This window comes from Anser anser, assembly GCF_964211835.1.
Source record: "Anser anser genome assembly, chromosome: 2".
In the NCBI taxonomy this organism is placed as follows: Eukaryota; Metazoa; Chordata; class Aves; order Anseriformes; family Anatidae; genus Anser; species Anser anser.
The window spans coordinates 107,437,427-107,462,458 of NC_139721.1; the positions used below are offsets into that span (position 1 = coordinate 107,437,427).

The following is a 25,032-nucleotide window of genomic DNA, read 5'->3' on the forward strand; positions in this document are numbered from 1 at the left end:
AGTTACTGGAGTACGTAAAGTAGGATTTGAAAAAAAAAATTGAGGATAAAGGAGTTCATATAGGAAAGAGAAAGGAAAGTATAGGCAATGAGAGGCAGGAGGCTAATGGAGAAAAACAGGGGCCTAGGGAACCTGAGGAATCCTTCTTCTAATCTGTTCTTGTTTTCAGACATTAAGACTTTCAAATTTATTTATTTATTTTTTAATCTTAGCTATAACAAGCCTTCTCTGGCACTTAGAATCGTTTTGGGCTTTTTGTTTTCATTTAAGACAAATTTAACTAAAGCAGAACATACAAATTGTATCTAACAAGATCAGTGTAAGTAAAATGCACTTAATTCCTCATTTCAGACAGTGACTTACTGATAAGCTTACCATTTGGGTAAAACCAAAAATATTTTTAGTGCACACAGAGCTTGACGAGCCAAGTCAAGCTTGCTTGCTCAGCCTAGCACTTAAGTAAATATGCAAGACTTTCAAGAAGGTGTTCAGGATGCCTCATGAGATACTCAAAGAAAATAAGTCACTTTGAATGAGTAAGTCCTTTGAAAGTCCAGCCCTTGACTACATATAACTATCGTCTCCTAACTGACCTATTCAAAGTACTACAACTTTTTGTCTTGTTTTCAAAAATTATATAAAACAAACAAACAAACAATAAAACATGGACATAAGAGATTATAGACTGGAACGATCTTAGTTAATCAAGCACAATCTTAAGAACACCTGCATGAACTTGCACTCATTCCCTAACATACGGAGGAAAAGAATATTTAATCCACATATTTCTGTACTGGTTTAATCAATGCTCTAATAAAGGAGGATCAAAGGGAGAATTAAAGAGTACCTATTACGGCACAAGTGGAAATGAAACCTTGCAATCCTGTGTTTATATTCAACATTGCTGGCATACAAAACAAACCGCTTTATATTAATTTATCTCCAACTTATTGCTGGTGTTTATTCGGTTTACATAGCAAGGTTTTGGTAGCCAGGGACTGCAGGGGTAGCCTCTGTGAAAAGAATCCAGAAGCTGCCCCATGTTAAATAAGGGCCAGTTTCAGGCGGCTCCAAAGGGACCTGCCCAGAGCTGAGCCAAATAAGCGATGTTGTCTGTGCCTCTGTGAAAGCATATTTAATAAAAGGAAAAAACATAAAAAAAAATAAAATTAAAATTAAAAACTGCTGCACAACAGCAGCTGGGAGAGTGAGGAGGGAGAAACAGCTTTGCAGACACCAAGATCAGTGAAGAAGGAGGGGAAGGAGGTGCTCCAGGTGCCAGAGCTGAAGTTCCCCTGTGGCCTGTGGAGAGGCCCCTGGTGGAGCAGGCTGTCCCCCTGCAGCCCATGGGCCCCACATGGAGCAGATCTCCACGCTGCAGCCCATGGAGGAGCCCATGGTGGAGCAGGTAGATGTGACACAAAGAACGCTGTGGCCTATGAAGAGCCCCCGTTGGAGCAGACTCTGACCAAGAGCTGCAGCCCATGAAGAGGAGCCCACACAGGAGCAGGGGATCTGGCAGGAGCTGCCACCTTTGGGGGACCCATGTTGGAGCAGTCTGCTCCTGAAGGATGGACCCCGTGGTACAGGCCTATACTGGAGAAGTTTGAAGAGCCTTTGGGAAGCCCATGTAGGACTAATTCTGGAAGGACTGTATCCCATGGGAGGGACCCCCTGTGGAGCAGGAGCAGAGAGTGACCGTGAATGAGTGGCGGAGACAAAGTGTTACAGACTGACTGCAATCCCCATTCCCTGTTCCCCTGCACTGCTCGGAGGGGGGAACATAGAAGAGGGTGGATGGGGGAAAGGTGTTTTTGGTTTGCTTTTAGTTCTCATTCCTTTCCTTTTGAGGAGGGGGAGTGAGAGAGCGGTTGTGGTGGAGTTCAGCTGCCCAGCTGCGTAAAACCACCACAGTCTCATGATTAAGAAGAATAACCAAATTTAAAATAAGAAATAATAACAATCCAAAGAAGAAAATACAAAATGATAATAAATAGAAGACATAAGCTTCCTCAAAGAAAAACAATTAAAGACAAACACTCCAAAGCATTTCAGAGTTTGTTTCAAGATGCCAGCATTTTATAGCGTAAATTTTTCTATTTTCTAGAAATGTTTTTATTTGCACTGTCAAACAGGAAAGAAGGGAAATCGTTGTAGGACACCTTGTTATCCCCACCTCCTAACACATCCCTCTTTGTCTCAAAGAATACTGAATCTAGCTGGTGACTAAAAGCTGGAATTACCTTTTATTCACTAACAATTTATTCTTCAGCTTCACTCACCACAAATGGCATCAAACCAGCTGTTTTCTTTGGTAGGCATCTGAATTCCTTTTAAGCTACCAAAGCCAAGCAATTTTGCCTCAGCCCTTGAGTTTTGCAATCCTAAAAGGCCCCTCCGGCAAAACACATGTTTAACTGCATGAGAGGGCACCTCCCTATTCAATAGCTATTTACTTTGGGTTGAGAAGGAGAAAAAATTGCGATAAAAGTCAAACACCTCTTCTAGTCACATGACATGGGTACATACCAGAATGTTGTTTATTGCCTACCTGGTGACACTTCTCAGATACTTTTTTTTATGAAAAGAAAATGAGTGGGAGCAGGTCAGTGTATAAACTGCTAGAAAATTTCTTATACAACAGTCCAGAGACATAGGAATTTGAATTCATCCTGCCCTACCCTATTTAGCTTGAATTAAAAACATCCTTTTGTTTCCAAAATTGTTTCTTTTCTAATTAGCAAACATTATTAGCTAGCCAAGCCAGTTTGCTAGGAAACAAGCAGCAAGGTTCATAAGAGAAAGATGGTTTCAGTCTTGTAAAGACTTGCTGAAAGTCCTGCTCTTGTCATTTTTAGCAATTTGTAACATGTGCTCATGTTCTTTTCTTTCCACAGACTGTAGAGTTGGCAGACAAAAGACCACAGTGGGATCTAGCAGTCATTAGCAGAAGTGAAATGTCTTAAAATGGAATACCGAACAAGAATTTGGTACACTCTTGTTGTCAATCCACTGAATTCAGTTAAACAAAACAACATTTTAGACAATTATAACCCCTTTGCTGCTATCAGTTTTATTTATTAAAACAACAAAAAGAACAAAAGCCAACACTATATCTCAACAAACTGAATAGTAGACATAAATAGCAGTACAGCATCCCAGTCACACACATCCCATGGTCATCACCTCAAAACAGAGTTGTTCCTTCATGGCAGATTCATTCTCTTTCTAGAATAACCTTAGTGTGCTATTAGGATACTGAGAATAAATCTGAGATAAAGCAGCTTTAGACACTGCAAAAGGAACCACAGCAGTCATCTTTCCTTCCAATTTCTCATATTCCCTAGCAAAAGGAAGTTTCTGCTCTTTGGCAATACATATAATTTTTATTTTAATGTATCTGATTTTATTTTCAGAACACCTCAAAGCCCAGGCTGTACTGGGATCTTCCTGTGGTTTCCACACAAACTAATGGTTCCTATCCAAAAGGGGAGTTGCATTTTCAGCAGATTTGAAGTGTTTGTTTTAACAATATCATCTCTTACCTACTATATAAATAATCCTGAAAATATATAATGTGAACTGAAAAAAAGTTCTCATTAATACATTTTATTAATGTATTATCAAGGGTGGGGGTGGGGGTGGGGGGAGAGAAACAGGTGGCACAATACAGTGAGAATAGTAAGTGTAAAGCACATGAAAAGTTTTCCAGGGGGTAGGAGGTGGGAACACTTATTTCTTTCAACATTCTCGTCCCATAAAAATTACTTTATCCTTATTCACCACTACTTTCCCTCTCCCTTTGAATACCTCCAAAAATATCGCAAACAAACTCAATCCCCCCAAATCAGTTTAAATATAAAGGAGTGTATATGACCTTAGCAATCAAAACGAAGACAGACAGTGAAGTGTGGCTGAAAATACGTGAACTACAAAACTCCTGAAAAACATGATTATCAACAGGAATGAAAACACATTTAAATTTCTTGAAATAATAGAAGGTACTATTCATTTGTGACCACAGGTTGTATATTTTTGTCAATGCAGCAAATGAGAAACCTTCTGTAAATCTACAAATATCTACTTTATGGTACTTGCTGCCTTAACACTGCAAAAATAAGAGTACTCAGCACAATCAAAAATCATTTCTGTTCCTACCTGCCCACAAAACACATTTAAGACTTGATGAGTACCATGACTTTAAAACCACAAGAAAACCAATGACAACTATCTCAGACTTCTATACGGCAGGAGGACGATGTTTCAGTTCTTGTGGTTTCAAATCTTACACTCAACTGCAGGCGTTTAAATCCATGTTACACAAGTCTCTGTGCAAATGTACTACTTGAGGAAGAAGAAGTTTGATACAAACTCAGAATTAAAAACTAATAAAATCTTCAATTTATTATGGAGGACCATTAGTGCAACATGTAACAGACAGTTCTCAAGTGATCTAACAGAAACAGCATTTATGAAAAGAAATTCAACTAATTTATTGCTTCCCAATCGTCAAAATTCCTGTACTGTTAAGGGATAAGGAACTAATTCCAAAGAGCAAGCTGTCCATAGCCTGGCCATATTCAATGCAAGCATACTCAACTTTATTATCATCACAGGGTTCAAGGTCACTTAAAAGGCAATAGTTTCTGTCTGCAATACTGTATTACACTAATAAACTAAGATAAAATCATAGAATCATTAGGGTTGGAAAAGACCTCCAAGATCATCTGGTCCAACCAACAACATACCTACAATGTCACCCACTAAACCATGTCCCTAAGCACCACATCCAACCTTTCCTTGAACATACCCAGGGACAGGGTCTCCGCCACCTCCCCGGGCAACCCGTCCCAATGCCTGACTGCTCTTTCTGACAAGAAATACTTTGAGTACATATTTCTTTTTTCATGTCCTTTCATCTCTCGTTCTTTTGCTAACAATGCCAAATAGGTGTAGGATTTCAAAAGAGATAAACTGCTTTCTTCTTCTCTATTTTTCCATTTTAACACACTGAAAATAGCTTGGAAATAGCCATTACATGCATACCTACAAAGGAAACCATGTTCACTTCAAAGAGCTTGGCTGTAGCCTTTCTGGCCACCTTGATTTGGAATTTCAAAACTCTTTTTGAAATGAACAAGATGCATAACTGCAATACAGGAATACTGTCACATTCACGTTATTCCTACTGAAATTCCCATAGAAAACAGGCAGAAGTAAAATTGTGAAGTCCAGTTCCTACAAAAGGCCAGGAGTAATGGAGTAGACCTGAAACAGGCACTCCATGAGATCTGTCCACATTTTAAACATGTCACCACTGTTAGGCAGACTTCCAAATGCACCACATCCTGTATCTTGGTCTTTTCTGAGGTACAAAAGAGTTTCTCTCTATGACTTCAAGACTGTAGCTAAAAGATTCATATGCCAAACTTTTTGACTTTGCTCACTATCTGGATGTGAAATTAGCGTCTCCTGTTAGCGGTCTCTCACCTGTGGTGAAAACCAGGATTCAATACAACCTTTTAATGCAAAAGCATGATATTGAACCACTGCCACAAACCATAAGAGAAGTCTGTCCTGTTGTTTATAAATCGTAAGTAAAGGAAGACCTAAGCAAACTGTGTTTACCTCGAATGGCAAATTAGGTTTACCTTTGTTTTGAATACAGATCTCATCCTTCAGAGAAAACATAGCTGTTCCCTTGTGCATGTGTTTTAGCCACTCTTGATCTTTTGCCAAAGCTGCGCAGAGACAGATGCTCTGCCTGCAATTCCACTGTTGAATTCCATAGGTTCACATTTATCCTGCCTCTTAAATGTTTGCTTGAGGAAGGAGTATCTGGATACATCTCATGTTTCTATGGTACATTCTCTAGCTTCTCTAGTGACTTCTCTACAGATCCATAATAAATTTCTCAATATCTATGCCAACATATCGTATTTATATTGCATCTCAGGTGATTGAAAATGCATCAAGCACGCAAATTACCAAAAAAAAAAAAAAAGCCTATTAAGTAGCACATATGACTTCCAAACATCAGGAAAACAAGGTAATTGTACTTTTGAATGGTCTATGATGAAGTCTTCTATATAAAGTCATTAAGACATGAGCAACATACTGTTCTGTATCTTCCAACAACGTGCTGCCTAAGCATTTATCTCTGCTTTCAATTTCCTGTACTGATGTAGCCACTTATAATACAATGCATGCGGATGGGAGGATAGGAAGGTCAGATCTGTCTATCCAATGAATCTTAGCAGCTAAAATATTTAACATCAATTCACTGCTTGCTGACAGTTACGTTTACACAAAGTAGGGGATAAGAAAGGAAGCACATGCCACAGAAACATCCTGAGCACTGCCTCCTAAAAGCACAGGATCAGGCAATTCCAAAATATCGGAAGTCAAGCAGGCGGGGCAGAAGGCCGGGATCCTGACCAGGGATCTTCTTCTGGAGCTTAGGCATAAAAAGAAAGTGTATGGCTACTGGAAGCAGGGTCAGGCAACATGAAAAGACTACAGGGTTGCTGTTCACGTTTGTAGGGAGAAAATTCATGCAGCCAAAGCCCAATTAGAGTTGAAGCTGGCCAGGTCTGTGGGAGACAATAAAAAGGGCTTTTTTAAATACGTAAACAGAAAAAGGAGGACCAGAGAAAACATAGGTCCGCTACTTGATGGGGATGGTCACCTCATAAACAAGGACATAGGCAAAGCAGAGACGTTTAATGCCTTCTTTGCCTCTTTCTTCAACGCCAATGATGGGCTTCGGGACCCCAGGTGCCCAGAGCTGGAGGACCATGATGGTGGGAGTGATAAACTCCCAGCCAACCCTGAACGTGTGCAGGATGTGCTGCTCCACCTGGATCCATACAAGTCTGTGGGGCCGGATGGGATTCATCCTGGGGTACTCAGAGAGCTGGCTGACGTCATCGTGGGACCTCTCTCAATTATTTTTCAACGGTCTTGGGAATCTGGAGAGGTCCCAGTAGACTGGAAGCTGGCAAATGTTGTGCCAATTTTCAAGAAGGGCAAGAAAGAAGACCCTGGTAATTACAGGCCTGTCAGTCTCATGTCAGTGCCTGGTAAAATTATGGAGATTATCCTTGAAGTTATTGAAGCGCACCTGGGGGACAATGTAGTCATTGGTCGTAGCCAACAGGGGTTCACAAGGTATAGGTCCTGTTTGACAAATTTGATTTCCTTTTATAATAAGATCACCCATCTAGTCAATCAAGGGAAGCCAACTGATGTAATCTTTTTGGATTTCAGTAAAGCTTTTGATACAGTTTCTCATAGGATCCTACTGGACAAAATGTCCAGCATACAGCTAGATAAAAACATCACGCGATGGGTGAACAGTTGGCTGATGGGTAGGGCTCAAACAGTTGTGGTAAATGGGTCTGCATCAGGCTGGTGGCCAGTCACCAGTGGGGTCCCCGAGGGCTCCATTTTAGGGCTGGTTCTTTTCAATGTTTTCATAAACAATTTGGATGCAGGACTAGGAGGTGTTTTGAGCAAATTTGCTGATGATCCTAAGCTGGGAGGGGTTGTTGACTCTGTTGAGGGTGGAAAGGCCTTGCAGAGAGATCTGGGCAGATCGGAGAGCTGGGCAATCACCAACCACATGAAGTTTAACAAGAGCAAGTGCCGGGTCCTGCACCTGGGATAGGTCAACTCTGGCTGCACATACAGACTGGGGGACAAGACGCTGGAGAGTAGCCCCACAGAGAGGGATCTGGGGGTTTTGGTTGACAGCAAGCTCAATACGAACCAGCAGTGTGTCCTGGCAGACAGGAGGGCTGCCACCCATGGAGAGGAGACCACAGTGGTGCAGCAGGTCTGGTGGGAGCTGCTGCACATGGGGGGCCCATGCTGAAGCAGTCTGTTCCTTAAGGACTGTGCCCCATTGTATGGACCCATTAATACGGGTCCATATTCAGTCCATCAGTTCTTCTTCTTTTCCCTTCCAACCCCTACAATTCTGTGATTCTGTGACTCAAGAACTGCAGTTTGTGGGAAGCCCACATAGGATCAGTTCAGGAAGGACTGCATCCTGTGGGAGGGGCCCCACACTAGAGCAGGGGAATAGGATGAGGAGGAAGGAGCAGCTGAGACAGTGTTATGGATTGAGGTAGAAGAGAGTGGATGGGGGTGAAATGGTGTTTTTAGTTTGCTTTTAGTTCTCACTGCTCTAGTCTGTTATTATTTGTCAATAAATTACATTAATCTCCCTATGCAAACTCTGTTTTGCCCATGATGGTAATTGGTGAGTGATCTGTCTGTCATTATCCCTGCCCTTGAGCCCTTTTTCATCATATTTTCTCCCTCTGTTCCTTTGAGGAGGGTGTGAGAGAGAGAGACGTGGTAGAGTTTAGCTAGCCATTGGTGTGAAATCACCACAGTACTTACATGAAGACTACATCCAATAAAATCACAATCACTCCCTCAGGCAAAGCATCAGGAAAGCATGCACTCTAAAGTCAGAATACGAAGGCTGCTATTGGAGGTTTTTATCTTCTGCATTTACCAGCATATTACAGAAAAAGTAATAATAATAAAGAAATAAAAGGACAATTCAGAAGCTGGTATAAGGTGAAATTTGCAAATATGCACATCTTTTCCTGTTCATTTATCTATCACTTCACAGACCAGTACACCTCCTCTAACACTCCAGATAATATAGTAAGCACTCAAGGCCACATCATTTTGTTCTTAAAATTCCATGTTAGGAGTCAAACTAGAAGCTTTAGAATAAAAACATTTTAACGCTAGTTTACAAATAAGTAACTCATATCAACTATTTGTGTCTCAATCCAATTTAATGTATTAACAAGAATCTCTTTTAAACTAGTGCAGCCTTCTTTCTATGGAAAAGAAAAGCGACAGTAAGGTTAAACAGACAGTGGTGGACAGCTACTTAATTCCTCATATCAGTGAGGTGGCAGTAGGTGCAAGCAAATGATATCTCCTTCCTCCCTTTCAAACACTCTTGTACGGTTGCCAAAGGTTTTGCCTTGGTCTCTTAACAGAATTACTCACCTTCCCCATCAGGGCTCATATTTTCATAGGAGTCCCAGCGTATCAGCGGGTCTGAGGTATTGTAATCAACTGTCACTCCATGGTCATTCTGAAGGTGTTCACATCCTAAAAAATTAACATCTGTTTGAGACAAAAATCATATCTGAAATTATATACACACACATATGTATGTGGCCTTCTGATAGAAGTTTGTTCCTACAAATACAATACCATATTCTTAGATGTAAGAAGCAGCAACAGGGGAAGAAAGGTTATATAAACCAACTAAAAAAGCCTAATTTATGTTTCATTACAGAAGGAACAAGCACAGAATTTTATTTTGAGCTTCTTGGTTATAATATAGCTCTGATAACTTGCATCAGCCCCTAAACACAATGAACACAAATGACCAGCCAGCTTTACAGGAAGACACCACAGAACTCTGTGGCTGTGTCTGGAGAAGCATGTCCTATTGCAACTTGTTCTGAAGAAGAAGGGTGTTATATAGATGTTCTGAGGCTTTCAAAACAAGGATAGTTAAAATTAAAAGGACAAGAATACTATAGTCCTAAACCTTAACATGCAGGCAGAAAAAAAGCCGCATTTGTCACAAGTAGATTTAGCAACCTTGTTACCTAAATATTTAGGTGCCTAATTCTCCTAGCAACTGCATCCTTTTTTAAAACCTGTATCACAAATGGTTATTTTCTAGGATATTGTGCTCAGTTTTGGGCTACCCGATACAAGAAAGACATGAATAAAGTGAAGCAAGTTCAAAGGAGGGCCACCAGGGTAGTTAGGACTGAAAGACTTGGCCTGTAAAGACAGGCTGAAGAACCAGCGTTTCTTCAGCCTGGGGGTGAGATGGTTTGGGGGTGACCTTACAGCAACCCCCACAAAAGGCTACAGAGTAGACTGAGCCAGGTGGATGCAAGGTGGGAAGATGAGAAGGAACAGACATAAATTGAACATACAGAAGTTTAGAGTTTCCTTATCTTTATGAGGAAAAATAGTTTCACTACGAGGGCTGTCAGAAACTGTAACAGTCTGCCCAGAGAGGTTGTGATGCCTCCATCCTTAGAGGTTTTCAAGACTTGGCTGGACAAATGCTTTGGCAACCTGGACTGATCTCACAGATGACCTCGGATTCAGCAGGAGGATGGACTAGAGATAACCTGCAGTTATTCTATAATACTTTCAATGTGGAAAAGTCATTTGCAGAAATTGTAAACAAATATTTCCAAAGTGAAATCTTCTTCCTAGACAATTAGGAAGACAGCAACTGAAAACTGATTTCCAATTACTTAAAACTTTACATTCTGACAACTTGGAGCCTGCTAAAAAACACAGACCTGATTTGCCCTCTAAGGGAGATTTGAAAAAATGTTGATAATTTTTCAGCCATGTAAGGTGACCTCTCTTCAAGCATTTACCATCCAGAACTGTTTAGATCAAGCTGTAAGAGCTTATTTATAAACCCATTTTTTTTCTTATATGGGTTTCCAACATGCTAAGTAAGATCTTCATGTTCAGCTAGATAGAATCCAGCTTCTTACTGGCTGCTACTACAAGTTTTTAAATGATCGGTGAAAAAAATGAACAGGAAAACATGCAATTCACAGGACACCTAACAGGATTATGTATGAGACAGACAGTTCAGAATACTTAGTTTTCATTCATTTTCAGGCTGAATCTATACTTTTGGGGACACCGCAAAATGAGTAAGAACAGATCCATTAACAGATTAAACTGCAATATAAAGCATGATCTTAAGTTCTTGTTGCAGGCAGTAATTACCTATGATCTTAGACATATTAAAATAGAATATATTCTGGAGGCATACAGGATATACTCTACAAGCCAACTTCAGAGCAGGCGCATCTCCAACAAAACTGTAACTACATCTCCTTATGCTAAATTATAGACAGTCAAAACTTCACCGCTTCAATAAAAATAATCAGTTATGACAACATCCAGAAAAGGTTATAGAAATGACCACTGCTGTCACTTACACTGGGCCAAGCTACCTATACTGTAACATATATACTATGCATGTTTCATACAGACCAAAAAATGTTTTCTACTGGTTGTTAGCAACTGTTCTTGTATACCTTTAAAACAAAGTCTGATAACTCCTATGTGGTGTCTTCATTAAGTTCTTCACATTTAAACCAAAAACATAAATGTATGTTTACATATATAAATGTACGTAAAATATTACATATTTCAATGCTGAAGTTGAATTTCCTATCTTCTACAAGACAAATGGAACAAGAGAGAAAAAAAGTTCGATTTTTTTCATTTGTTGTTGTTTTTAAGTATACATTTCAATGTGGTTTATTTTTAAGCTAAGCATTCTTTTTTCTCCTGTATACTCACCTTGAATTTTCTCTGGGGTTTCTGAAAACACTAATTCCACTTTGCCGTAATCAGGGAAACGGTCATCTGAAAACAAAGGCTAACATTTCAACAAGCTATCTCCCAGGAAAGCAGTTCCAAGGCACTCATAAATCAGAATTGTCTATAGCTATTAATACACGTACTCCTGTCACTCTTCCATTCTCACCTGGAATCTAGTGATTTGTTTCTAAAAAAGACAGACATTCTTTGCCCCACATGTTCTCTAGAAAAGACCAACAAAGTGTCAGTTGGAGTTTTGTTTACTTCTAAGAACAGACAAAAACAGAAGAGATGAACCACTCCCCCCAGTCTGTGGCTGTTAAAGGAAGACACACTCAGGAGCAAAGTAAATTTGTTCTGTCTATTGGCTAAATTGCAATACTGGACCATAAAGGTTTTGTATAGGCACATGTTGCAGGAAAATATGTTTGGTTTTAGTCTGTTAGTAACATAGCGTGTGGGAGTCATAATCCTGCATATAAACATAAAAATAAAACTGAAATAATCCTTTGGAAAATACAAAGAGTAACTTCAGACATTTTCAAATGTTTCTGAAAACTTTGCCTCCATTTTTGGATACCCATTCTGAAGCATAACAGAAGTGCTCCATATTCAAGCAGTCCAGGCCACAAAACCAGAATCAGACTTCATTACTTATCTTCAGCGAAAAAAAATGCCTCAGCATATTTCCTGCAATCATGAATAACAGAGTCACCATTTTAAGAACGTCTGTTGTTAAAAATGTGAGAGGATGAGTTAAGGACTATGAAGCAGTATCTGTATTATTTTGACAACTTAACTTACACAAAGAGCTTTTATTCTCATTATGGGCTTACCTGTGATACAGTGCTATGAATTAAAATAACACAAAGTAATCTCCCTCTCCCTGAACAAAGGGATGGAAAAAAATCCTTTTGAAAACAGATTCTGAAGATTACCATCATATGCACAGACATACACACGCACCCACACACATACAAATCCAACCAATCACAGAAGACAAGTACCTTTGTTGGCATTGTCCAAGTCCTCTTTACCAAACACCAAGCCATGTCCTTGAATAGCTCCAGTGTGAAACTGAAGGCGAAAAATCACATCACGAGTAGCTGACCGGTATTTTTTGTGATAACACTTTAGCTAGAAAGAAAGAAAGAAAGAAACATGTCAGTAAGCAATTTTTTGAAAATTGGAACAAATTTATGTGTATGCATTAAGTATCAAATAAACCAGACTGAGTGCAATTTAGTGCAGACACCACTGATGTTGTAACAAACAGGGTATGCTTTATTCAATCCTTTAAAATTATACAGGCCCAAGGCAAAATAGTTCAGGATGTATAAATATAAATAATTACTATTTTCATCACTATCAGTCACCAATCAGTAGATTATGATTCAGAATCACAACATTTGTCATTACAATGTTGGAATGCTGACTTATATCCATACTTCTTCATGGCACCCACCAAACGTAAAACTAAATTACAGCACAGACATTTTAAAATAACTATAGAATATACAGAGATTTTAGAAGCTTCTCGGAAAGCCTATAAGCTGGTTACATTTATTCTAGGAGGTTGTTTTTTTAAACCTACTCAGTAATGATAGGATGTTGTTTTATGTTACTGTTGGAAGTTGGCAGTAGTTTTGACACTTAGGCTAGAACAAGACAGAACTCTGTAAAAATTACATCTACTACGAATTTCAGTGGCTAAAGGTGAATAAAATACAACCACTCTTCAACAGCACCCTCCCTTAGATCAGTCCTATGGATATTTTACCCACCAATTCTGAGTCAAATGCTACACATGACCACTAAGAATTCTTACAGGAATACATCAAAATTTCAGTAACCTTAGTCACAAGACTGAAAGGGATCTCAGGATTTTATAATAAAGCAAATGTTACTGAAATGCATTTTAAAAAAAAATCACCTTTTTCTAACCCAGACTGAAAAAAATGTGTTCTAGATAGAAGATACTGAATAACTGAGGAGCAAACAGTTATTCAAACTGAAGGGAAGTGAATACAAGATAGATGTAGGGGTTTAAGAGAGAGCATTTAGAAAATTTAGAGTAAAACATATTCATGAAATTCTTCACACTACAGGATTTTAAAAGCCAACATAAGCTTTTGCTCTGTATCCTTCCTTACACTGATGCCTTAAATTCCAGAAATTCACCAGCGCTGACGTGGCGCATACAACAACTGATACATTTCAGACAATATAACAGATATATCTGTCAGCAATGATGTGGAAATCAACCATCAAAACACAACTGTAAAAACCATACTCAGGTTTGACTGTCAGGTGCCTCGGGGAAGCTACCAGGCCCCTCCCACCTCCTGACTGATCTGAATCTGAAACATCATGCTTTTCCTCACAAGAAAAATAAAGGTAACAGTCTCTAAAGACACATTTGACTCAATAGAGCATTCTTTTCTTATTATTCTCATTGCAGAGCCATTCGTCTCTTCAGCAGCAGCCATGGGGGCCATACTGCAGAAGAACTTAAATTTCACGCCTGCCTTCACCTCTCATTTAAGAGACTAGTCATTCACCTGAGAAGTAACTTCTTCAAAAGCTCTTATGCTATCCAAACTGTGAGAAAGAAACAGGAGGAGCAATGCATGAAGACCTGATAGGGTGAAACACTTTGAACTGTGAATGTCATCTTATAATCACTTTCTACCTAAATCCACATATACAAGGAGAATTTTTAAGTATCCAACCCACAAATGTCAAAGACTAAAAAGATATATGCAAGGAGAGCAAAGAATAGAGACATATACTCCTGTATGTGCCTCTATCAGTTGGGTTACTCTTCTTAAACCATTTCCATTTTCAATGCAAAAAAAAAATCCATTTTCAATGTAAAAAAAATAATATTTAAAATAATTTTAGAAGTTTAAGTTCGTCTGGTTTGTCTTCCTGCTGCCAAAAAGAATAAAGCACGTGCACAATGCCAGACACAAAACTGAAACACAGTGATAACAAGGTTCAGTTCCTCACTTAGACACAGATTTTCAGTGTAACCTCAAACAAGTGCCTTATTTTTCCTATCAATACTTTACAGAGAGATTGTGAAGAAAAATCTGTTTTGTGATTGTGTAGCAGTGAGCTTATACAAAGGTGAGTGGCACATAATACCTAGAGCTGTGCACAGAAAAGATGGAAAAAATGAAATGAGGTTCAGAAAGAATTCAGAACTTTTCCACGGTGACATTCAGGGACAGTCAGAATATCTAACATACCATCTTCACCTAACATGAAGTCAACCAGGCAATGTTTTCAGACAAAAACAAATTCCATTACAGTGTAAATACCCAAACACACTTGGAATGATCATTACAAGTTTGCTGGCATTTCTCAATACATTTACAGTATCAACTCTTCAAGTAAGTAGCATGAAGAGGTAATTCTATTTTGCTGATTTGTACTACTGCTTGGGATATCTTACAAGGCTAAAAATGTATGTTTATAGAAGACTCCAGTATGAAACACAAACCCTGCAATTTTACAATAAAATGCTCTACAATTAAGAGTTTATTCAAATTGCATTCACTTAATCTAAACTGAAACAGAAGTAAGCTACCAACAGTTCTAATCAGGCACCTTTATGATGATGAGGTTAAGAAACAAACTGTATGTGGCTTTCAGTTTTGAGAAAGCCTTCCAGTCTGACCACTGCCTTTGGATGATTTGGATGTTTTTACTATTTCAAAAAGCACTTGAAGTTTGGTTGGAGTGATATATTCAGACATTTATGGTAAAACTGTGACCCTAAGAAAGGGTTTTGCTTTTACTGTTTTGCTGTTGCCTTCAAAGAGCTATAAGATTTCACTTTCAGTTTTAACAGCTCCATTATACCACTGCCATGAATGAGACAAATAAAGATAGATTGATAAACCCTGATATAGATAAAGGATGCAACAGTAAATAACACCGTATGGATCTCCTGTTTTTTTAGTGTTCGTAAGGTAGTCTGCTTACTACCCTATTAGTAAAGACCGCTGCTGACATTCCTTCAGGTCTCCCAATTTTGTATTCAACCAAATGCTGAATTTCAGTTGATATACATATGAAATGAGTTACATAATATTTTTCTACTCTTTACATAACCAGAAGTCAGCTGCAATAGCTTCAGGTGTGCAAAAACATCTGGTTATCTGATCACTAGTTAAAAACATAGCTGTATAAGCAACAGCTGATTGTACCTGAGATGTTTTTTCAGGTGTTCTCTATGGCTGGAAGATTCTCTATGCAAATAATCATTAGTTTATCTAAACATGAGGATTTGGTGCTGTTTATTTCTTTGTATTTTAAAAGAGAATCCCCTTCAACATAGCAGTAACACTGGGCAAAGTATTTTAAATGTTGCTTTAAATGCACTAAAATGAGCAAAGCATACAAAACCTTGCCTATTGAAGGGATTTATTTCCTTTTTGTCCAACATAACTAACAACAGTTTCATTAGAACCATAGACATAAGTCAGTCCCTTAAACTTGCAAAATCTAAATCCGAAAAAACAGCTAGAATGTTTAATTAGAGAATAAATAACCCCCCATTCTCCATTATGCCCAGCAACTCTACGTAAAGGAGAATTACCATCATAAAGGATTAAAACTACAAGCTTGCAAAGTGAAAAATGTACAGAAGTGGGATTTAAGAGAGCCCCTGATGAGATATATCAGAACTAACCTGCTCCAAAATTTATAATCAGACTGAAAGTAACTGTTATAATTCTATTTAATTTTAATATATGAACAAAAAGAAGCTTGAAGAAACATCAGAACTTCTTTAAGGTTATATACATTCCTTCTCAACTTTACGTTAAAGCATTATCTTATTCTCATCATTCTTTATTTTGACTCTTTAAACAGTAACATAGTTTTTACATGTGGATCATACATGAGAGTTTCTGAAGATGCAAAAAGCTAAATATCTAAACAACACGTATCCTCTAGTTTATCAAGAGTTTTGGCTTTGCACAGTTGCAGGATTTACCCAGGATCTACTGGTTTTTGCTTAATCATGTTTATAAAAATGCTGAAACTGTGTCAGTTCAGATAACTTTCTACTTTCTAATCCTGACAAACAGTCTTCAAGAATTCTAACTTAGGATATCCTAAAGAATATAGAACTTATATAGAACTTATGTAGAACTGTTCATGAAAAACTGGCCCCTATCGTTAGCAGTGTACATCTAAACTCAGGATACTGAAAGCATCATTTACCACTCAGTATACTTAAAAGTCTAACTTTGAATTCTGACTCCACTACCATCTGATGTCATATTCAAAAAATAATACAAACTAGTGTAATATGCTGGGAAATACCTATATGCATTACAGATGTCTGTGCAGCTTTCCAACAACTGTGGCTGTCAACATAGACTATTCACACTGTGTTATAGAATTCTCTAAACATAAGACAAGCAAGTGTGAATGTATGTATGCATGTATGTATGTATTTATTTCAAACCCATGGAGTTCAGGCAGTTAAATCTTTTGGAATTGGAGGTAGGACATCTTATAGATTTTTCTTTTCCTGAAACCACAAATGGTTTTGCTTAACTGTAGCTAATAAACATTCATGATTAAATAGAAGTCTTTATTTAGGAAATAATACCATGCTGAATAAGATGCTGGCTTGTTCACAAGAATTACCTCCAGTAAAAGCATGGGATTAATGAAGTTGCCCTCTTTAAAAAGCATTAGTTAAAAGCTCATTTTTCCTTTTAAACAAGCTTTTGAGATACACTGAATTTGTCTTAGATTGATTTCTTTTGTGATATATTCAATTTGCATGGGCACTAACAGCCCTCTGATGAGTAACAAATATTCCTGAATCTGTAACTGTCCCAAACCTCCAGAATATACCAATTAATACCGGGATATTTAAAAAATTGTTTCTCTTCTCCATTTTTCAGTGAAAGCAAAAAAAAAAAAAAGATCAATGCACTAAATTGAATGGGGAGGGGAAGGAAAAAAAGTAGTAAAAGAAGGAAGGAGGAAAGTAAAAAGATCATTTGAAAAAAAAAAAAAGAAAAAGAAAAAAAGTACAAGTCTGATACCCTTACATAGAGGTCCAACATTTCTCAGTTTAAAAAATACACAATATAAAAAAAATAAAAAAATCTGAAACCTACCAGCAATATATACACCAAGAATACTCTTTCTCACAATGTACCCCTCCCCTTCATTTCACTTGTTCCTCTATCCTCTTAGTTTAACAAATTGAAAGGCACAATTTACTATCTTTCTTTACTTTCCCTATGCATAACTGCAAATGACAAGCAAGAGGGAAAGCAAAGAGCTTTAAAATAAAGTGCTGCAATTCAACCATAGTTATACTTTGTACACAGCAAATTACACACAGATTGCTTTCCAGATACTGCTTTTGCTCATAGAATCAAAAAGCTTTTATTTGGTTTTACACTTCTTTGAGTCCCCATATAATTTAAAATTAGTCAGGTATTTTCTTAACAGGATATAGTTTCATAATTATGGATCTTGCCCACAAAGTTGCAGGACAAGGACATTCTAACACTGAGTTACAAATACACCCCAAGGCAATTTTCATAAAGAAGATAGCACAATATATATTACTGCACTTGGTAATGCTACAAAACGGAAATGCTAAGAGTAATTGTTTTGGCTCCTTAAAACATTCTAGTCTGAGCTTTATAGGATCTTTCTTTCACATGAAAATCAAGGATGATAAATACATAAACTGAAACCTATTTTACAGCATGTCTACAACTATTTGCTCTTTTTATTTATTTTATTTATTACAAGAACGCAAAACAGAAGAGAGACTACAATCTAAACAGCATAATACTAGACTTTCATTCCATACAATTAACTTACCATAATATCACCCTTCAAAAGCTGGGCTGGCTCTATAGCAATGCAGATTCGGCTTTGATTTTCTGGCCCTACGCTACTTAACAGGAGAGAAAAGAAAAAATAAATGGTTTAAAGAAACAAACAAGAAAATAAGATTATGTAATTCTGCAATTATAAGAATTAAAACATATTCAAGCATAAAGGAAAATGCGGAAGACTTACTATATTCCAGATGTATACAGTGGTTGCATAGCTTGGTATAACTTCAGAAAAGGCCGACAAGCTGAAAAAAAGTCAACAAAAAGGACTATTTCTGTAATTATTTTCCTTTTATCTCAGTCTTACAACTAGGAAATTTCATGCTGAAATTCCAGCCATTCCAGACTGTGCAAAATGACACACAAACTGACACAATGTTGATTGTCGAAACATCTTTCCAAAAAAAACTGTCTTTTCCTTGAAAAACTGTGATTATATTCTGTGAAATAGTTGATTTTATTCTGGTCTTTTTCTGGTCAGACTAGCTCTGAATAGGGGAGGGGATTTTAAAGGATTCTGGTGAGAAAAGTTAGAAGGAACACTTTGTTCTTTTGAAGTGTCTTCTTTCTTTCTTTCCCACTTTTTCTGGAGGAAAGCAAAATGAATAAGGAAAGAAAGAAAATGGACAAAACAAAAACAAAACCCAAAACAAAAAGCATTTTCAAAATTAAAATATTTATTCTACAGTTTTATTTCAAATCTAGTAAGTACTTCAAATTTCTTACTACAACTAACAATATTCTTTCTTTATTGAAAACAGACAAATTTTAGAAATATAAAAGACATGAAGCATCATAAATTTAAAATGGAGCATCATAAATTCATGTTGATGACATTTAATAAGACAGGTGCTATGTAACTCTTGGCTGAAGAAAATAAAGAGCTTTACCTTTACCATGCTGTTAAAGCTCTAGCACAGTATCTTGGTTTGAAATTTTAACTTTAAAGCCACTTATTATAGCAGGTCACCTCAGAAGCCCACCATGTCCAAATAACTATTTTACAGAAAACCCAATCTCTAAAGGAGATTTCCTCTCTAAAGAAGTTGTATTTGTGATCACGTTTGTTTCCTAAAGAAGGAGGAAACTTGACTATGAAACGATCAGGTTCTCAGCTCTGCTGCAGGAACTGAGAACACAACTATTCAGAAACTAGGCATCATCTTTTCATTTAATAGAGGAAAAAATTATTTCACCTTTTTTCGTTTTGTATTCTTAGAACATTTCTCTTCTCCTGATTCACTTACTAGGAATTTTTAGACTGATATCAAGGACTGATAGCAAACTCTACTTTTAAGTTTTATGCAGGATTTTTAGAAAGGTCCAGACTGAAAAAAGGCTGTAATCCTCCACATGGATATGAAAAGAGAGGTAATTTACCTCCTCCAGCATCAAAACTTGGGATACCATGGAGAATAACATAGTGCAGGAAAAGCGGGGTTGTATTCATTTTCACAGATCCAGAGAGAAGGCCACTTAGAAATTGCACGTATCTAAAAAATACAAAATTTTTCTGCATTAGGTAAAATCAGAAACGCAATCATATTGGGGAAATTCAGTCTTTACACTAATATTTCTAGTCCGTGGGTACTGAATAGCATTGTGATATTACACATAACTCCAAAAGAATAATCTTCATAAAATAGCATGAAAGGATGCTTTAATTCGCCAAATTAATAAATACATGGCTGTTACACTGCTACTGTTGATGTCTTCATTTTAGTTATATGTATCACTGTAAGAAAAGGACTAGCAGCAATAGTGATGTCAATCATTTCAGTACACATTTTTATTTGCAACTGTAGGTCTGAACTGGCTTGCACAACAGCATGAAATGAGCACCACTTCATTTATAGTGAAGCACACTTCATTAAAACAAAAGCAACAAGTGCTCTCATCAGAAATCTTAGCATAAAAGCTAACGTAGGCAAATAACATCTTTATATTGAGAAGTGCAGCACCATAGCAACATGAAAATCATTGTACTGCTGCTATTTAATACCTTTTTTGATCATGAGTTCACAAGCATGTACATGCAAGTGAATACTGTAGTGTTTGTTAAACAAATTCCTCTTAGCTCTTTAAATAAGCAAAAATCTCCATAACTGAACACTTACTGCATGCTCCAGGTAACAACCACGCTCCTGTTAACAACCACAACTAATGATATCCTGCTCAGCCATGACATCTTTACTACCCCAGAATGGGGGTTGTGGTGGTTTAGAATAGGTTTCATTTTATAGACAACTAGCAAAGCTCACTTTCTTTTGAAATATTAAGACTATTACTTTGCTTTTTGGGTTCCTCCTTACATCTTTCTGAAAATATTTGGTTACAACCGAAGCACAAATTTAAAATTGTCACACCTATGGGACAAAAAGCCAGTGGTAAAACATCTTACCAGTGACATCTCAATCTGAACATTTTCTCTCTACCACTACCTGTTTTTAATGATACCAAAAATTCATCTGAATTCTTGAACCCCATTTCTTAAGGCAGTGCACTTGATATGCTTACAGGTATTTAACCTTTAAGAAGTGTGTTCAAAGATTTATCCTGAAGATTTATATCAAAATTTTAAATGTGAAGGTTATGTATCTGCACTTCTTATTCAGACATACCTCCAATGGCTCATCCCATTCTAAGTACCCATTCTAAGTATTGTCAGAATGGATTCCAAATAGGATTTGTAGTCTATATCATGGTTAGTTTCCTTTCCACTGTTAGAGCTTCTGACTAGCAGCTAGGGAGAAGCTAAGTGGTATTTAGAGGAGTGACACACTTAATGGTCAGATTATTTTTTTTTTTTTTTAAGGACAAAATTTAGTGAAGAAAATTTTTCAAAATACAAATAATGGGTGTATTTTCAAACTTTATCATTTTGATATTCACCTAAATTATACCTGGTTATACATCAACTGGATTTTAACAAGGACATTGCTAATTTATTAGCCAATAATAATTTCAAAGAAAAGGGACATTAGAAGAGTGATTCAGGCCAGCATGTCAACAACATAAGGTCAAAAGTCATTATAAAATTAGCCAGGAACATTGCAGAGCTAGTCGTACCTTTCTCTGCAATAGCCTTACTACCACTGCCGGATCGGACAAAAGTAGAAAAGTCCAGGTTCAATAGGAGAACAGTTTTGACAAATGCTTTGGAGAAACCCCTCTGTTCTTACAGGGAGTGCCATTCCAAAGTACATGCATGCACATGTATTTCGAAGACAGTAAGGGAAGCTCAATTTCAATACTGCTGGGCAAAGATGCTAATTCCATCAGTCAGGAGGTGAACTGAGACACCCTAGAGGAATTAGGCATCCCTCCTCAAAGAGGGTATGATAGCAAGATACTACCATTTATATCTATTTCATCTCTAACTTTATAATTTGCACATAGGTCACCTATGTCAGTAGCTACTGAAGCTTTCTGCCAACATGATTGTTAAAAACTGCCATAAGGCACAAGACACAGATGCTGCTGTGAGTAGCCCTGGCTGTCACAGAAATGTGACTGCTGCAGGGGTGCTCATAATAATTTAACATAACATAACATAAGATAAAATTAATGCACAAAGCCTCTTGATGGGAAAAAATTAAGAACATCTATTTCCTTTTGCTCCTACAGTCCACACCTCTGTATCTCGTAAGGAACCACTCTCAAATCCTTATTATTAAAATACAAGTCATATATGCAGGCCTAAAATTGGAAAAGAATGAAGCCAGTAAATTTCTGTTTATGAAAAGTTTATTTGATGTCTAATGGCATACTGTGTTATGATTTTTCAAGTGAAAAAGGACTGTGCAGGTCACCACATGGGTTCAAGAGGCAATGTGAAAGCTTTTCTTATTTAGAGATGAACAGAACCAAGTGCCTTTTGTTTGTTATTTTTTGTCGTCTGATTACTAGCAAAACCTTATCCTTCTAAAAACAACTGTGTACGGGCTGATTAAAACCAAAAGTGAACAGTAATTATTGAATCAGTCAAGGAAGATTAACATAAGATAAAGTGCTGACAGTTCAGAAGTCACTGGAGGATCTTGTGGAAATAGCCTTTACACAGCATGTGAGGGAGTAAGGTATGGGGGCAGAAAATAACAATGACATTTCTTATTGGTATGAATTAGAAATAAATACCTTTTTTGGGATGGCTGCATTAAAGCTGAAACTTTATCATCAAAGAATTTCTTCATAGCAAATCTGTCTAGAGCTTGATCAGCACTGACAAAAGAGACACAGAGACACACTGTTATTCCAGTTTGGGGTTATCTTGGAAATTCATCAGGTTACTGCTTGAGATATGCCAACATAGTTGGAGTAAAAAAGAAGAAAATGAAAGAAAAAGAAAATAAAGTACCACCTAACTAGAAACCCTAGCACTTACAGGTCAGACAAGAATGTCTTTTTTTCTTTTTTTTTTTTTTTTCTGCTGACACCTTCTTATTCCACACCTTAAGGCATTTTTCTTCGTGAGGCAAAGCACCCTCTCCCTTATTCAATTAGCTGAATTGCATATTTCCAGCACATTGTAATGCAATAGAATTACCAAAGCCAAGCAGCTCAGGTTGCAAAACGGATACTTGCCACAATTTCTTCAATGTTAAACAGGTGAGTTCTCTCTGAAAAATACACATTTATTCCCTCTTTTAAAAATCTACAGCAACACTACGGAGGTGAAAACCATTATCTAGCTCTGACTATAGTTCAGTACATGAGGTGCCATGGATGCTGGGCTAGAGGATCATTTAAGCAGTCAAACAATTCATTCAGTCTTTGTTTCTTCTACCCGAAGCCACTAATTGAGCAAATGTTTTAAATAAAAGTATCAGTCTTTAGAGAAGAAATGATCTGCATCAGTTAACTACAAACTCTTCAAGCATACACTTAAGGAAATACATTTTAAAAAATAAACTTTCTTCCATTCTCTAGCCAGAATAGAAATGGTTCTTATGCATGTCTTCTGCAACTGTGTGAAGGAAGGCAAAATGACGCACAAAAACACACTGTTGGCCCTATGCTACCCCTCTGAAAGAGGTATATATTCCTCCAGACACAGGCCCAGAAAATGTCAGAACCTCTCATCTCCAAAGGATGATATTACAATGCCAATAATGATGGTAACATTGTACATGCAGCATGAAGTCCGCTAGAATAGGGTATAGTGTTATGATGTTTATGTTGTATATTTAGTATTAGAATAAAAGCGGAAAGACTAGAGATAGTGTTGATTCTAGAGCTATGATTTAAAAATAAAACCTGTGATATTTGAGTTCTCACAGCCTCAGTATTAAACATCCCTTAATGATAGGAAATGAAAAAATAATACGGATAGAGTCATAACTCTCACTAAATCATTAATTTAGTTGAGTCTGGAAAAGACTAGGGGGAAGGATGATCTGGGAAAGTGAACAGGGTGGTAGTTGTCTATAGTGTTGACAAATGGAGTGCAGTTTGCCTCAGAACAAATGATTTTCATTAAATATATGTATTTCCAAATTGTAAGTTAAATTTAATTGTAACTACTATGTAAAAGATCTGTATATTAAAGTCAAGTTTAATGAACCAGTAGACAAATATTAGGATGGATACAGAACACTTTTGAAAAAAACTATGAAAATAAGTGTCATAGAGCTGATGATTGGACTTCAATGTTTATGTCAAAATGGGTAAACCCATTTTATAACAGTTGTATGTTGTAAGATATGACAAGATCATCATGTGAAAAAATAGGAGCAGCTGAGGGAACTGGAGTCGTTTAGTCTGGAGAAAAGGAGGTTGAGGGGAGACCTCATCACTCCCTACAGCTACCTGAAAGGAGGTTTCAGCAAGGATGGATGTCAGTCTCTTTTCTCATATGAAGCAAGGAAACCATTTGAAGTTGCACCAGGGGTGATTTAGATTGGACTTTAGAAGCAATTTCTTGATGGTTAGGGTGTGAAGCATTTGAATGGGCTGCGCAGGGAAGCGATAAAATCCCCACCTCTGGAGGTATTTGATATATGTGTGGACCTGGCACTGAGGGACACGGTTTAGTGATGGGACTTGGTGGGTCAGGCTGATGGTTGGACTTGATGATCTTGAAGGTCATTTCCAACCTAGATGATTCTATGATTCTAAGACACTAAATATCACAAATGAGCACATACCAATATATATCATACATCACCAATACTATTTTAACCCTATGAATGTAAGAAAAACACAGGAATGTGACGCTTTTTATCTGACAGAGTTCTGTTTGCCCAAGTTAAGTTTGACTGTACATTAGTCCTTCCTAAATGAGAACATCAGATATCTGTAACACATAATCCAAACAGTTTTGCAACATAAAGCATTTTTCAGTAAGCCTAGATTTTTTTTTTTTTTTGTATGTGCACACAAGCAATAGGTAACTTTATTTAGTGTGAGGGATCCGTGAAGTCTTCTCTCTGAGTACTGTTTCTGACACAGCAGCCAGCACACTCAACAGTAGCATCTAAAATAATTCCTGCTTCTATTCTTTTGCTGTGTTTTGCTTCGATTTTGAAGAGTCTTGATAATGCTAGGGATATATAAATCCTAGCCGGGAAATTCCCCCAGCCCTCACAACCTCACTGTTATACAGAAAAGCTAGGCTTTGAATAGGAGCTGTCAGATATAGAGAAATTTAAACGATGGCTTCCAAACTCACTCCTCTCCTAAAACCTAACTGGAGGAGTTCTGAATTTGTTTTGTAAAAGAAGAC

At 37.3% G+C, this 25,032-nt stretch overlaps 1 protein-coding gene across 16 annotated transcripts in view; it reads right to left on the reverse strand.

Annotated features, from left to right (window-relative positions):
• TNS3 (tensin 3) overlaps positions 1–25,032 on the reverse strand; it is a 258,468-nt gene that overhangs the window by 90,291 nt on the left and 143,145 nt on the right. For 11 of the 16 annotated variants that reach the window (XM_083823142.1, XM_083823137.1, XM_083823136.1 and 8 more), the window contains 7 exons: positions 22,446–22,529; positions 19,689–19,801; positions 18,493–18,553; positions 18,292–18,367; positions 12,426–12,555; positions 11,398–11,463; positions 9,040–9,144 (listed from right to left, as the gene is read on the reverse strand). In XM_083823142.1, coding sequence (XP_083679268.1) covers positions 9,040–9,144; positions 11,398–11,463; positions 12,426–12,555; positions 18,292–18,367; positions 18,493–18,553; positions 19,689–19,801; positions 22,446–22,529 — 635 coding nt within the window. Of the gene's footprint in view, positions 1–9,039; positions 9,145–11,397; positions 11,464–12,425; positions 12,556–18,291; positions 18,368–18,492; positions 18,554–19,688; positions 19,804–22,445; positions 22,530–25,032 lie in introns of those variants that run through there. The other 5 variants (XM_083823139.1, XM_083823135.1, XM_083823134.1 and 2 more) reach the window with 2 other exon arrangements.